This window comes from Aethalodelphis obliquidens, unplaced genomic scaffold (assembly GCF_003676395.1).
Source record: "Aethalodelphis obliquidens isolate GAN/ISIS:26980383/991018 unplaced genomic scaffold, ASM367639v1 scaffold112, whole genome shotgun sequence".
In the NCBI taxonomy this organism is placed as follows: Eukaryota; Metazoa; Chordata; class Mammalia; order Artiodactyla; family Delphinidae; genus Aethalodelphis; species Aethalodelphis obliquidens.
This window is the reverse complement of record NW_020838056.1, coordinates 853,907-869,198: the sequence shown is the minus strand read 5'-3', so window position 1 is coordinate 869,198 and position 15,292 is coordinate 853,907. Positions and strand designations below refer to the sequence as shown.

The 15,292-nt window shown below is 48.3% G+C and overlaps 2 protein-coding genes across 8 annotated transcripts in view; one reads left to right on the top strand and one right to left on the bottom strand.

The window, feature by feature from the left end:
* CTNNB1 (catenin beta 1) overlaps window positions 1-7,105 on the top strand; it is a 43,589-nt gene extending 36,484 nt beyond the window's left edge. The window contains exons 11-16 of one of the 3 annotated variants that reach the window (XM_027097138.1): window positions 1,120-1,239; window positions 1,866-2,016; window positions 2,104-2,225; window positions 3,325-3,385; window positions 4,422-4,641; window positions 5,814-7,105. In XM_027097138.1, the coding sequence (XP_026952939.1) occupies window positions 1,120-1,239; window positions 1,866-2,016; window positions 2,104-2,225; window positions 3,325-3,385; window positions 4,422-4,630 (663 nt within the window). In that variant the 3' untranslated portion in view covers window positions 4,631-4,641; window positions 5,814-7,105. Of the gene's footprint in view, window positions 1-1,119; window positions 1,240-1,865; window positions 2,017-2,103; window positions 2,226-3,324; window positions 3,386-4,421; window positions 4,642-4,944; window positions 5,719-5,813 lie in introns of those variants that run through there. The other 2 variants (XM_027097137.1, XM_027097136.1) reach the window with 2 other exon arrangements.
* Window positions 7,106-11,051: 3,946 nt separating this feature from the next.
* ULK4 (unc-51 like kinase 4) overlaps window positions 11,052-15,292 on the bottom strand; it is a 523,006-nt gene continuing 518,765 nt past the window's right edge. For all 5 annotated transcript variants that reach the window (XM_027097129.1, XM_027097131.1, XM_027097128.1 and 2 more), the window contains 2 exons: window positions 14,105-14,190; window positions 11,052-11,229 (listed from right to left, as the gene is read on the bottom strand). In XM_027097129.1, the coding sequence (XP_026952930.1) occupies window positions 11,166-11,229; window positions 14,105-14,190 (150 nt within the window). In that variant the 3' untranslated portion in view covers window positions 11,052-11,165. The remainder of the gene's footprint in view (window positions 11,230-14,104; window positions 14,191-15,292) is intronic.

Here is a 15,292-nt window from a genome sequence, read left to right as displayed (position 1 = left end):
ACCTATAAATGTTTAACGTACCTTTTACTAGCTCTTCCAAGAGTGGTTTAAAACTATTTCCCTCGACTTAACGAATGCCAACAAATTACAAGACTAAGTAGTAGCATTTCTGGGATCTTCACCTATAATCTTAGCCTGAAACTTTGATGTCAAGTTTGCAGTCTTAAAACTAGCTTCATTACAAGTATCTAAAGACACTTCTGATTCCTCAGAATGTGTTTTAAGACTCAGACCTTCAAAGATTCTCTCGTATTTAATCAGGTTACTTTAGAGAACAAGACTTTACAAGAACAGATCTTGAGACTCTGATTGCTAGTTGTGATATGGATGCACTCATTAGGAGGCTTTGCCTTTCTCTATTCATTACTTTTGGTGTTGGCCTGTCTCCATGAGGTGGCTTAATAGAATGCAAAGGGTACCTTTTAAAATCTCTCTAGGAAGAAAGGAGCTTTTGTGTCCTTATAAAAATGAAGTTGAATATAAAAGCTGCCGCAAGTAGCAGAATTATGACCTTTTAAAAAACTCAGATAGAGGGAAAGGAGATTGTAGTTATATTTTGCAAAAGCTAACTTCCTTCTCCCGTATAGGCTATCAGTTGAATAGTCTTGGAGGGGGTGAGTGGATTTTCTACTGGCAGCTCAGTAGAATTTTAGCAGTTGGTGATAAAACTTTGCTAAGTTTTCACCAAATACACATAGATGTACAAAGATAGAGGGAGCATCTGAAGGGAAACACTGACATAGTCTGCACGTTACTTTCCCATCTTTGTGTATCTTTTCTTTATATATCCCTTTACCCAGAGTGATTGGTGCCCTGACTGTAAGAAAGTTATCTTTGGGATTCAGAGGTATATTGAAGCTGTGCTTTGCTGTGCACAGTACCGTGATGGGGGAGGGGTGCTGCTTGGAATTAGTGCTGACAAGAGGCCACTTTCAGAAAGTGACATTCAACTGAATGGAGTCCACCTTCATTCCTGAACTAATTAATTGCAAATTCGGGGGAACCTTGGGTTTATAATGTGAATAATCTAGTAATTGCTACTCAGAACAGAAAGCCTTTCAAGTATATAAACTTTAGAGAGGACAATGCCCTATTTATTAACCATATTTCTTTTGGTAGGAGGGGGTCCGCATGGAAGAAATAGTTGAAGGTTGTACTGGAGCCCTTCACATCCTAGCTCGGGATGTTCACAACCGAATTGTTATCAGAGGCCTAAATACCATTCCATTGTTTGTGCAGGTATGTTGCTTTTAAGTGAGGTGTTCTAGATTCTGTGTGTCAGTAGAATTTCAGGATTTTAAAGATAAGCAAAATATCAGGAAATTAGAGACCAAAATAGGGGCACCAGCATTTAATTTTTCATCTACTATCACCATTTCTAAAATGGCAGTACTGCCCATGCTTCCTGTTCAAAGTATAAAAAATAGAATCTCAGTGTGTCATGTCCTTTTAGTTGAATACATTTATGAAAAATTCCCTTCGTTTTTCTTGGGCAGTAGAAGGAGAAACACTGGGACTAGAACCTCAAGAAAGGAAGGAGACTTTCTACTCCACCTTTAGGGTTGCTCAGTTTTGAAGGGACGAAAGCTGGTCTGGGCTGCTAGAGCACAGGCCTCCAGCCACCTCTGGGTCTTGCAAGTTTTAGCTTGAATAAAACTCTGAAGAAAAGGTTCATAGCTAAAAATGCTCTAGAAAACCATTGCTCCTGAGCATCACTCAAGAACATAAATTTAGAGTTTATGATTTAATACAAGCAGTACAAATACCGCTTACACTCTGAATTGGGAATGTTTACAGTGCAGTGGGTGCTTGTCATGTTTTAACTTTAGGCTTAATTAGGTTTTGGGTGTATGTTTTCTCCTTAGCTGCTTTATTCTCCCATTGAAAATATCCAAAGAGTAGCTGCAGGGGTCCTCTGTGAACTCGCTCAGGACAAGGAGGCTGCAGAAGCTATCGAAGCTGAGGGAGCCACAGCTCCTCTGACAGAATTACTTCATTCTAGGAATGAAGGCGTGGGTAAGTAGGAAAGGAACCAGAGCCTTTAGCTTGTGTACAGTGACCCCCAGCTTCTCCTCAAGGACCTTTATTCCATCCTTCTCCCAGCAACATATGCAGCTGCTGTTTTGTTCCGAATGTCTGAGGACAAGCCACAGGATTATAAGAAACGGCTTTCGGTTGAGCTGACCAGTTCTCTCTTCAGAACGGAGCCAATGGCTTGGAATGAGGTAGGCAGCGTGAGCACGTTTATTTGGCTGTTTGCTAGAGCAGGTATAAGGCGGTTTGTGGTTTCCTCTCAAACCACTCAGTACACGTTCATTTGCACTGACTGTGTCCTTGGCTTGAATATTCATTCTTTACACTCTTTTAGCAACTGCTGTGAGGAAAAACTACAGCTTTAAAAACAGCCTATTCAGAACAAACAAGTTAGAATTTCCAAGGGAGACAGATGAAAAAGTTAGCAGATTAAAGAACATTTTTCAAAAGGTTGTTAGGAAAGAGGCAGTCTATTAACCACTGTTAGTTGGAGGTCGGTTTATCAGTACTTCTTAAAAAATGCTCAATTTTTCACCTACTTTTCTACTTGAATTTCTATTAATTTGTTCAGTATTTGTCCTCAGTACAGTTGTTCATTGAAACAGTAGAACCACCCTGAAAGTTTTTTCAATTATGGTACATAGTCATAAAGTGAATTATATTTGTTGAATGAAAGGAGAAAGATCCTGTATATTGTTAGGTGGAAAAAAAATAAAGCAAACTGCCCAACAGTGAGTAGCATGTTAGTTGGCTGTTTAATAGGCAATCTTAATATGTTCCATCTTGAGCTCTGAACTTCCTCACCCACTCCCTTTCTCCAGACCTCTCCTCTCACAGTTAATGGCAACTTTGTTCTTCTAGCTGCGCAGGCTCTAAAAGTCTTTTCATATAACAACATATCCTGTCAGCAGCTCCTTTTGGGGGTAGACACTTTGCCTGTTTTGTTTCCTGTTATATTTCTAGCACCAGGAACAGTGCCTGGCACGTAGTAAGTACTTAATAATGTATACTTGTGGAAAGAATAAATTAGTATTTTTAATACTGTGTGCAGTGGGAAAACATGTTTCTCTAGGTATCTCTAGGTATCTTTGAAGGGTAGAGTTTGAAGTATTTCTGTATTGTATACATCTGTATTTCAAAATAATTCTGCATTTTCTAAGTATTTCTATAATGTTTGAGTTCTTTATTCTTTTCATAATCTGAAAATAAGTATGTTTTCAAAATATTGGACAGTATGCTTTGAGTTGAGAATTTTCATTTTGCTTCTTTGCTTTATACCTGTTTATCTAGACTGCTGATCTTGGACTTGATATCGGTGCCCAGGGAGAACCCCTTGGATATCGCCAGGATGGTATGTGTCTCACATTTCTTGATTATCTCCAGATCAAGCTAAAGGTCCAAAGCTTTATCAAAAGAGCTGGTTTGCTCATCTGGGAAACCAGTGTTGGCAGGAAAGTAGTGGTAGCAATTAAAGGCAGTTCTTAAATTCTAGAGTCAGCAACAGTATCTTTATTGGAGCACAGGGAATTCTGAGCCACACACTGAGCAAGCAGTAGGATCACACCAATAAATATGTGTCACTACTGCTAGGCCTCCGCAGTGCAGTGCAGGATGTTACAAGTCGCCTGGCTTTTTATTCAGTTTTTTTTGTTCAGAGAACCCATAATACCTGTGTCTACAACCCACCCAGGAAGTGAGAGTATGGAAACTTCTGTCCCCAAGCTCAGCTCTGGGACGGGTATTTACATAGTTAGCTTTGCAGAAAACTCTAAAAATACAATTCAAACCTGGGTAGTGGCGAGTGGAGCATAATTAGGGGTAGACCACTAACAGCTGTAACTATTCATCTTAAATTTATAATCTTACCTGGTTTTTCCTAGTTAACCACTAAAGCTTATAAGCTTCTTACCTTTCACAGGTACATGTAAATGTTAACCCTTAATACAAAACATATAAAGGTTTACATTGGAAACTGGCACGTTTTCTTTTGTGGGTGTCGCCTGGACTTTCTAACAAATAGATTAGTTGCCAGACCTCCTTGTTATTGCCTTCACCTCCTGCCATGACTCCTTGATGCCTAGGTGTCACACACAGTAGATTGCTTGCTGCTGCTCCCCCCTCAGGAACCTGTCCCTGCCTGGGTAAATGCCAGAGGCTCAGGACTAGAACCTGCTGGTCTGCCTCTGGTGGAAACAGGCTTTGTGTGGCCTCGTGGGTGGCCTGGCACTGGCACTTAGCTGAAGAAAGCCAGACGCTGAAGAGGTTAGAAAGCAGCGCTTTCTGACAAGCTTGCTGCCCTTGGATGTCCCTAACCTTAGTGTTCACTTCTATGTCTTCTCTCTCTCTCTCCCCCTTACCCATTTCGTTGCTACCCCTGACTCTCCTAGATCCCAGCTATCGTTCTTTTCACTCTGGTGGATACGGCCAGGATGCCTTGGGTATGGACCCCATGATGGAGCATGAGATGGGCGGCCACCACCCTGGTGCTGACTATCCGGTTGATGGGCTGCCAGATCTGGGGCATGCCCAGGACCTCATGGATGGGCTGCCTCCAGGTGACAGCAATCAGCTGGCCTGGTTTGATACTGACCTGTAATCATCCTTTAGGTAAGAAGTTAAAAAAGCCAGTTTGGGTAAAATACTTTTACTCTGCCTACAGAACTTCAGAAAGACTTGGTTGGTAGGGTGGGAGTGGTTTAGGCCTATTTGTAAATCTGCCACAAAAAAAGATACATTGAAAGGAGATGTCTTGGAACATGTGAATGTTCTCAGATTTCTGGTTTGTTAACGTGGTCATGTGTGGAAGTTATTAACTTTAATGTTTTTTGCCACAGCTTTTGCAACTTAATACTCAAATGAGTAACATTTGCTGTTCTAAACATTAATAGCAGCCTTTCTCTCTTTATACAGCTGTATTGTCTGAACTTGCATTGTGATTGGCCTGTAGAGTTGCTGAGAGGGCTCGAGGGGTGGGCTGGTATCTCAGAAAGTGCCTGACACACTAACCAAGCTGAGTTTCCTATGGGAACAATTGAAGTAAACTTTTTGTTCTGGTCCTTTTTGGTCGAGGAGTAACAATACAAATGGATTTTGGGAGTGACTCAAGAAGTGAAGAATGCACAAGAATGGATCACAAGATGGAATTTATCAAACTCTAGCCTTGCTTGTTAAAATTTTTTTTAAAATATCTGTAATGGTACTGACTTTGCTTGCTTTGAAGTAGCTTTTTTTTTTCTTTTTTTCTTTTTTTTGCAGTAACTGTTAGTTTTTTAAGTCTCTCATAGTGTTAAGTTATAGTGAATACTGCTACAGCAATTTCTAATTTTTAAAAATTGAGTAATGGTGTAGAACACTAATTCATAATCACTCTAATTGTAATCTGAATAAAGTGTAACATTGTGTAGCCTTTTTGTATAAAATAGACAAATAGAAATGGTCCAATTAGTTTCCTTTTTAATATGCTTAAAATAAGCAGGTGGATCTATTTCATGTTTTTGATCAAAAACTTTATTTGGGATATGTATGGGTAGGGTAAATCAGTAAGAGGTGTTATTTGGAACCTTGTTTTGGACAGTTTACCAGTTGCCTTTTATCCCAAAGTTGTTGTAACCTGCGGTGATACAATGCTTCAAGAGAAAATGCGGTTATAAAAATGGTTCAGAATTAAACTTTTAATTCATTCGATTGTGTCACCTTTTTTTCCTTGTCACTTAGTGGTTTTCCTTGTCACTTAGTGGTTTGCGAGGGTAATAAATTATTTCACTATGTGTCTTCCTCAGGATGAAGTTGAATAAACTTAAGTAATGATGGAAAGAGCCTTACTGCTAGTAGACGGAATTGTTTGTTTGCCAAGCCTCTTTAGCACTTACCCCTGGGTTAAACTGCACCAAAAGTGTTTCAGCCTTGAACGTTGATTCTGAGCTTGTGTAAGAAGAGGGGGGAGTCCATCGTCTCCAACTGAAGGACTCTGGGCTTAAGAGCCTATGGCCAAGACTCCTTCATCCTGGCTGCAGCCATGTGTATAATCCTGCCCACGTGACTAAAGGCATCTAGTTCTTTGGCTTTCAGTTTTGTCCTGTGTTGCCCAATAGGCATCCCCCACCCCAGACTCCATCACATGGTTTCATTCCTTTAAGGTAATAATGAAGAATTACTCACCTGGATTTGGACTTCAAGCACCTTCACAGAAGTGTGACTCATTTGGAGCGGGGAATTCCTTCAACTCCACTTTGAACTGATAGTTAAGATGGTTTACCTGCCGATGTTTATCTGAACATATCAGAGAGAACTAGAATGGGCCTTCTTCCATGCTCTCTGCCAGGTGAGCCTGTCATCCTGGTGGTAGGTCTGACAAGCTTAGTTCATCCCTGAGGGCAGAGTCAGTAGCGCTGTTTGTTAGAACTTGTGTTTTGGGCTTTAAAAAGCATGGAAGTGTTTTGTGCTTAGGGAGGGCTGTTTGTGATTTACTGTGTATTTAAAAACATGTATTCAGTACCTTTTTGTTGGATGAGGACCCTTTGAGGAAGCTTTATAAATTCTTCCCTGTGGTCTAAGATGTAATTGGGATTGGAGAGGAAACATTTGTGTACCTGGTGAGGGGGCAGTTGTGCCTCCAGTGCATGACACAGAGAACCAAGGCAGCATTGCATAACTATTAGGTAGGCTAGAGCTATTGGTTAGAGTGAAGATCTCTAGTGAGTTCAGCTTTTAACATAAAGAACCACAGCAGGGTGGTTTTTTTTTTTTTTAAAACCAGAAAACATTCCAGAGCTTTGCCTAAAATCATTATAGTTTTGAAGTTCCATGTAAAAACTTTACATGAAGGTTAATCTGATTCAGCAAAGGTAGTTCTGCAATGCACTTAGAAGGACAAAGAGCCAAGAACGGCAGAGACACTTGTGAAGAATAAGATGACAGGAGGACTTGTTCTGTCAGCTGTCAAGGCCTAACTGTAAAGCTAGAGGTGGTTAAATTTACACTGTTATTGGCATGTGTGTAGAAGTATACACTGAGGGAACAGAATAAGATGAAGACAATAGACACTTTAAGGGTAGCACTGGAAGTCAGTGTGCAAAAGAGGGACTTTTTAGTAAAAGTGTAGAACAGTTAGGTAGCCATTTGGATAAAACTGAAATTAATGCAAGAAAAAATCCATGATCAACAAAATATCAGAAGCCCTCACTGGAAGCCCATGTGTCCAATAATTTGCAAGAGAATGGCCGCAATGCAGTAAAAGACCACAGCTTCAACACAATAGTATGGGTATATCTCAAATATGATACTGAACAAAAGCAAGTCACAAATGCATGCCGTAGGACTGCACTGGTGCAAAGAGAAAGGCAAACTGTTTTAAGGAGATCATCCAGAGATAGTAAAACTAAAGAAATTAGTGCCCCCTAAGAGGCAAGAAAATTTAGATTACCACAAAAAAACAGAATAGTGGTTACCTGGGGATGGAGGTGCGTAGGACATCTGATCCCATTGCAGTGACCGCCAATGAGCTGAAAAATGAAGCTTTTCCATGTTGGATGAGGTGTTCTAGACATGAGGCTTTGATCTGGTTATTGGAATCCTTGACAGTGAAAGATCTTGAGATAAATATGTCTTGATTAGTGTAATAAAAACAGAAGATCCGAATCGTGCCGTATGGTTTGTAAACCAGCAGAGAGCCGAGCTGCTCCACTGCAGTTGTTTTGTTCTACTAGGTGAGACTCTAACTGCTTGCCTTGCTTGAGCGAACACCCATCAAATGCAATTAGAAAATAATGGGGGTGGGAGGCTGAAAGGTAGTGCTTCCTTTTTCTTATTCATCAACGTCCTGTGTGGTGTCCACTCCACCTCCCCACCTCATGCGTAATCTACAGGGGGGTGACTGGCCTCCTCTGCCACCTCAGCATCAAGCCTCTGAGAGGCCAGAGGCCAGGTGTGAAAGGCCAGCCTTCTTCCAGGTCACAGCAAGACTCCACACCGCCCTGGTCCTTATTCTGGGCCAAGGCTGGTGCTTGTTGCCCCTTCCCTCCCTTGGCCTCCTGGAAGCTTGAGGCTGTTGGGGCCAAAGCCTCCTGAAACTCAGTGAGTCTTGTCCCCACCCCACTCCAGACAGGTCTCCCCAGGGACCAAGCCTCTTTGGGCTTTTGTAGCTTCTTGCCGCCCCCTTCCCTACCAGTTCCCTCCTGAGGCTCCTACCTCAGCCCCTGCATAAGTCCATTTATCAGAGAGATTTATTTCTACATATTTTTCTGTTGTTGGAGGAGGGAGAATAAAGGGCATTTTGCTTCAAGTGGAGGCAGGAGAGACCCAGGTCCTCTCACTATCGCTCACTATGGACAAAAGCCTTAGCCACCAGAGCCTCCACTTCTGAGCTGTCCCACAGGGCTAAGAGCTGCCTTGCATTCACAAAATTGACCTCAGAACCTCATGAGGTAATAGGGGAAATCTCATGATAATATGGGAAACAGGAAGAGCTAGACAAGCCCAAAGAACCGTCAGTCAGTAAATTCTGTTGCTGCGTCCTACAGAGCCACTTGCTTAGCTGCCAGATGACTGTCAGTTCCTCTCAGGATACCCTCCAGGCCAGAGTCACCCCAGATAGATCGTCACAGAGGGACAGCTCACTGGGCACCTACTCTCAGGCTGTAAGTTGAGGCAAGGTCTCAAAGCTTTGGGCCTGTTGTTAGGGAAAGAAGGCAGCCTAGTGCAGCCACTCGCCGGTCCGCTCTGCTCCGCTCCATGCAAGGCATGCTCCTGCTGCCTCCTTTGCCCCCTCACCCTGCAACTTCAGTGATGCCATTCATCCCTGGGGGGCTCAGCCGACGGACTACATGTAGCCAGTTAGCAAACAGCTAAAGCTTGGAGGTGGTGGGAAGAGGAGGGCCGGTAGTTACCTGGGTCTGGGCCTCTGGTCACTGCGAGACTCCTGAGAGCTCTGATGGGTGGCTGGGGCCCAGGTCTTCTCAGAACTGGAGCCGGGGAAGCCACAAAAGGGTATGGGCCTCTCGTGTGGGGCAGGGAAGGGCACTGCTCTCCGCCTCCCTCTTGTCTACTCAGCCAGACTGCTCATGTCCCCTGCCTCAGCTCATTAGGATTGGGGCTGCTGCTTTCATAAGGCACCTTTGTGAGAAGGACAAAAAAGGAGGACATAGCCTCATGCCAGGGTGCAAAACTTGGCGTGGGCTAGCTTTAGCGCCTGCCACCCTGCGCTGAACACCCTTGGTGGGGTACTAGCCCTGCTTGGGAACATCTCCTCCTTGCCCCTTGCCTATTCAAATACACCTTTCCTCAAAGAGGCGAGGCTGTGGGACTCAGGGCCAGGCACGGTCCACTTAACGTGGTTCTGGAATTTTAAAACTTTCCTCCTGTTTCACCTTAAGCAGCAAAGACTCCTCCCTGCTCAACTCAAAAGGGTAGAGAAAGACGAATTCGATGGCTCTGAAATACCTTCTGGGGGACTCTAGGTCCAGAACTCCAGGGTGCTTCCCCTAAGAGCTGAATGAAAGAGGAGAGAACAGATTTTCTGGGAAAACAGGGAGAACTGTGCCTGTTCCCTGGACCAAAGAGGCAAAGCAACAGGAGCTGAGGGCCAGGCCTCCAGCTGCTCCCCATCAGCTTCCCCCACCCCAGGAACAAATCCAGCCAGGCCAGGGCCACCTGGGTGCACAGCCTGGTGATGGGCACATTGCCCAGCAGGACTTCCTGTGGGCAGTTAGGAGGCTATGAGAGCAGAGGACACTGCCTGCTCCTGGGTGGGGTTCCCCCTTCCAGCCCTGCTACTCAGCTCGACTCTGGACATCCCACTGGCAGACACACAGGCTGCGGAGTCCTAGTCCCGAGTTCAACCCAGCAGTGGGGCCTTGGGCAAGTGGACTGGCTCCTCTGAGCCTCAGTTTTCTCACCTGTGAAATGGAGATAAGAAGGTCTGCTTGGCAGGTGGTGAGGTTTAAATAAAGTAAGTGACATCCACGCCTTTGACGGAGGGGGGCACGGAGCTGCTGTGTTTGTTACAAAGCCAAATGGAAGCTGGCACATTACCCAGATCACCGCGGCAAAGTGGGCCTGTTGGCGACAGTGTGCCCAGCTTCCCGTGATGCAGTAGGTGTGGGGCCGCCTTTGTGCCCCTGTGCCTCCCGCTTCTGCGTCCCCCGCCCATTCCCCCCACATAGGGGCTGCTGCCTGGGACAGAAGCCCATCTGGGCTCAGGCAGTGTGTGTCAAGGGGCAGATCCCCTCTCTAAGCAGCCCAGAGCACTGCAGCTACTGATCTAGTCGAGCCCTTTCATTCTGCAGGTGGGCAAACAGAGGACCCAGAGAGGAGGCCAAGGAATGTTCTCAACTTGCTCACCTGGTTCAAGCTGCCCACGGTCCACCCCTCCCTCCCTCAGTACAACAGTCCCAGCCCCTTTCCGCAGTGTCCACCCAGTATTTTCACAGGCTTGACTCTTACACAGGGGGCACTAAGGGCATATGTGTGAGGAAGAAGCCGGAAAGGCTTCGAGGATAAGGGGGGTCACTGGTAGAAGTTGGGGGTGTCATTCTACCTTGATGCCATCATCCCATCTAGATGAGCAGATCTTCAAGGAAGCCAGCGTTCCTTGAGCGTTTTGCATTCCTTTAGGCAGAGTTCTAACCACCTGTTCCTGTTAGTGCAGTCTTGCCCAGTTCTCCCCAAGATTCTTGGAATCACTTCATCCCTGAAATGAAGAAAAGCCAAGCAGGTAAAAGTAGGAGGAAGAGAAGAGACTATAACTTCCAAAGGCTTGCTCTGGAGCTGTAGCTGGGAGAGCATTCCTGCCTAGCCTGTTAAATCTTCTCCAGAGAAGCAAGATGCTTATAGACGCTGGCAGGCCTAGACTAGCACAGGCAGTGCAGGCTTTAGCAGAGGCCTACCTGGCCCACACAGGGAAAGAGCATTCTGAGAACAGCTAGCAAACCTGGGGTTCCCAGATGCATCACACATGCACTGAGGAGGTCCATTCTGAGTGGGTTTTCTAGGGTCTGGAGTTAGATCATCTCAGCCAGAGGTTCTGGGTTCAGCTGACTTTATTAGATCCAAATAGAGCTGTAGGTGCCACGTGGTGAACGTGTGTAGCTGAGGGTGGGTGCCGCAGAGTGGGCTCGTGCTAAATGCCTTCTTGCCTAGTGTCCAGCAGCTTGGAGGATCTCCAGGGCCAAGGAAGCCACTGCACTGTTGGCCGACGAACTGTGAGAAAAACCAAAGTAGAGACATTTAGGCATCCCCAGGGTAAAATGCTCTGTCTTCCAAAGGGGCTGGCCTCTTTTGCACCCGAGTACCTGATGGACCAGCTGCTTCCCAGAGCTGCCCCTAGCATCATCTTGAGAAGCAGAAACAGCGTTTGCAGGCTCCAGGGCCATGAGGTGAGGACCCCGAAGCCCACAGTCCCACAGGGGCTCAGCACTGGCCCTGCCACCCACCCCTCGACGTCTCAGCTCACTTTGGCCAGGTGCACCGATGCTGAGCTGTGAGGGCAAGTCAGGCGGACGGCAGCCAGAGCCTGCTGGCCCGAGGCCCACAGTGAGCCTGCCCGGCGCCTGCCTGCAGCTGACTTGTGCCATCCAGCAAAGATCCCAGCTGCTGACACTCCCTGCTCCATGCTGCCCCTTCCTGGCCAATCAGCCAGAAGCTTTGGGTTTCTTATTCTCATAGGTGTGGATGTGCAATTAAGGGCTTCAAATGGAAACTTCGTTATTGGAGCAACTTGTTTGAGACACATTTAAACCTGTGCCTTAACAACTGTCACCAAAGAAAAGAATGGCGCACAGCAGTGTGCCTTGAAGTATAAAATTAGCTGATAGCACACCCTTCGCTACACAGAAATACAGCTGTTGCCAAATGCCAGGGGGCTGCATAAAAGAGGTGGGTCGCAGGGGGACAGGACTGTGGTCGGAGATGGTGCCATGCATTCCTGCTCTGTGCATCAAAGGCCCCTTTGAGGGCTGAGGGAATGCACTTGAACTTGGCCTGCTCCCGGCTGAGACCAGGCTACCCGGGTGGAGCCGTGCTGCCCGCTCCGCCTGCCAGAGCAGCCCTTGGGGGCCAGTGACCGGCAAGGAGGACACACCCACCTGGCAGGGCCCCATCAGAACTGAGAATGCTGCCATCCAGTCACTCTTTGTCAACATGAGAAACCCTTTTTCTGGTGGGGCCATCCGAACAAAGCCCGAACAGGACAATTTCAGAGCAGCAGCCTGTCGGCCAGTATGAGATCTGCCTGGTGTAGACGTGTTAGTTGCTGGAGTGACACGTGTGGGTATGGAAGAGGCCATCAGCCTCAGGGAGGCTCGTTTTCACATGCTTGGTCCAAATTTGGGTCCAGCGCTCCCAAACTGGTACAGCATGAAGATGTGCCGGCCTCGGACCCAGCTGGGGGGCGGGGGAGTCCCACACAGGCAGGCCGTGGAGAGGAAGGGCTCTCAGCAGCTCCCCACTCAAGTCCATGCCTCCCGGTGGCTCTCCCACCCTCTGCCAGCACACATCTGCTCTGCTCACAGGGGCCTCATCTCAGCTGTCTGCACAAGCCCAGGGTCCCCAGGTATGGTCATCACCTGCTCCTCACAAAAACCAGTCTAGCGGAAGGCCTGTGGCCCAGCCCGGGGAGCCAGTGTCCGTGCCTTACACCACAGGGGCCACCGGGCTGAGCAGGGGCCCCTCCCATCAAAGTCAGCCCGTCCTTCCCCTCAGCTCACAGTAACCACGGGTAAGAACCGACATCTTTGGCTTAAGCTACAGAGTAAAGGGGGTGGGGTAGGCCAGGAGGCGCTGTCCCCTCCCCACCCAATCCAGGATTAATACAACAAGGCTGCATGGAGCTGAGTCTTCGCAGACTCACCTTCCCAGCAATACCTCAACCGCATATGCTCCTCCAACCAATACAAAACCCCAAACACCAGGAAGCAGATTCCATAGAACCTTGTGGCCCTGAAAACAAACTACCAGGAATGCCGTGCACCACCCTGCGTCCCGCACACCCAGCGAAGGCCAGGTACCCCTTAGCAGGTGGGGCCTCCTCCCCAGGGCAGGGAGAGCAGCTGCAGCTCAGGAGCCACCACGCCCTCCGGCCGCCTCCCCCAGCTCTGGGGACAAGGCACTCACCCGAGTCATTTAATCAAGCCCCTGAACCGCCCCCAGAGCCCACCTGCCAGGCCCTGGCACTGTCACATGCAGTGAGCCATTACACAGCACACCGGCTGCCTAAAGGGTGGATACCTGGGGGCCGTTCTCTCTTTATTCCCATGCCATTTTTCTCTGGTCACGTGGCACTAACATTTTAAATGACTCGTCAGCCCTACCCGCCCCCCCCCCCCAACCCCGGAACCGCCTCTCCAGGAAGTGCAGGGGTGTGCGGCAAGAACCCTCCCAGCCGCCCCCACTACACCGGTATCGGCGTCACCAGGGGGCTGGCAGAGAGGCCGGTTCCTCCCTCCACAGGGTGCAGCGTGTTCCGGGTGACACGGCCGTCCTGGTCTCGGCACCTCACTTCCAGGATGCTCTAGACGTACTGACTGTGAAGCTGAGGACTGAGAGGCTGACCTAACCTCAGCTTCTCCGTGTCAAACTGTTCTAGGCGTTCAAGTTTTCCCTCTGACGGCAGCCGGGGCTGTAGAGTGGGCCTCCAGACCCTCTGCAAGGTGGTGGTAATGGGGCCTCTGGCCAGGCTGCTGAGGGGGGCACGTGTGCACACACAGGTACTGCTTTTCTCATGAGGTTCATCAGGTCTCCCACCTGGTCATGATCCGCTCCCGTCGCCATCTGTAGATGGGAATACGGCCTCCCCGCACTGCAGGGCCGGGATGCTCTTCTTTTCTCCCTCCCGTTACCTCTCCCTGCCTCCACAGTGGGGACTCCTGGGGGGTGGGGGGGCAGAGTGGCCCATCCCACACTGGGAGGGAGGGATCTCAGTGGGCAGTGTCAGGCGGGAAGGTGACGGTCCCTGGTGTGTAGGCGAAACCGGGGGGCGGGGGAAGAAAGAAGAGCGGAGAAAAGGAATGCCAGGCTATTTGCTGAGCCCAGGTACGCTCTGTGCTGCTCCTCCCACAGCCCTCCTGGGCCTACGTACCCCCCAGCCGCAGCCAGCCACTCCAGAGCCCGCAGGAGGCTGCCCGAATTCTTGAGGCTCTCCAGGTGCTTCTCATTGGAGGTGATCTGCAAGGGAGGGAGAGGAAAGCGGTCGGCTGGCCCATCCCTGACCCATGATCCGTTGGACGGGCACCCTGAGTCTCAGGCCACCAGTGCTATTGGGCAGTGAGCGCTGAGCCCCAGTGCACTGCTGACCACGGAGGCAACCCTTGGGGTGAGCAGGAAGGAGTCCGCTGCAGCTGGAGATGCGCCAGGGGAGGATGGGGTGCCTCCCGTCGGTCCCTCAGGAGGGTCCGTGTTCTGGAAGCCTGAACATTTCAGTTAAAGCAGATCACGGGTGAACAAACTTTCCAGTTGTCGGTTCCGGGACCCAGTGGGCCCATGCGTCCCAAGCCCGACACAACCTCTTTCATATGGACAGAAGGATGATGCTGGGCTCCCGTGATCTCAGGAGCCTGGGAAAAGAAAGAGGCACTAGGAATCAAACTGGTCACACCCTCACCCGCGTACCCTGGGAAGTGTGCCTCTGCCAACGGCCACCGGCCCGGGAGACACAGAGGAGGGACACTTGGGCACCAGAGGCAGAATCATCAACTCTCAGGGCTGGAAGGGACTCGGATAGGTGCTGACCCAGCCCAGGCTCCTGGAGACCTCCTAATTCAGCCCTTCGGTAAAACGAGTCCATGCCCTACGAGGCAGAGAAGACTTCAGGAATGAACCTTGATTCTGCAATTCGACTGTTTCTCTTAATTCACCTTTCATGTCCTATTTTTATCTTTGATATTTAATAAATATTTTCTAATAAACACTTGTATGGAACTTCACATTTCAGAAGGCTCTGCAGTTTCCTGTACATTTTCTCACTTATCCCTTTCAGTAGCCTCACCTTGCAAGGTAAGCATGTAGTGTGTTTTATAGATGAGGTGACTGAAGCTTAGTGAGATTAAGGGACCACTACGGCAGTACACAGGGAGCTTGACCCTAACGCCACATGAGGCTGGAACCAGGCTGGCCTCGGCTGTTCCCACCATTTTCTGTCTTTCCACTTGATCATAGCAACCAGGGCTGGATTATCATCTCTGTAGTACTCAGGGAGAGGCTGAATATTTCTTAATCAATCACTCATGGTGATAGGAAGGTCACAGGGGTAGTTAGACCTTAATGTGGC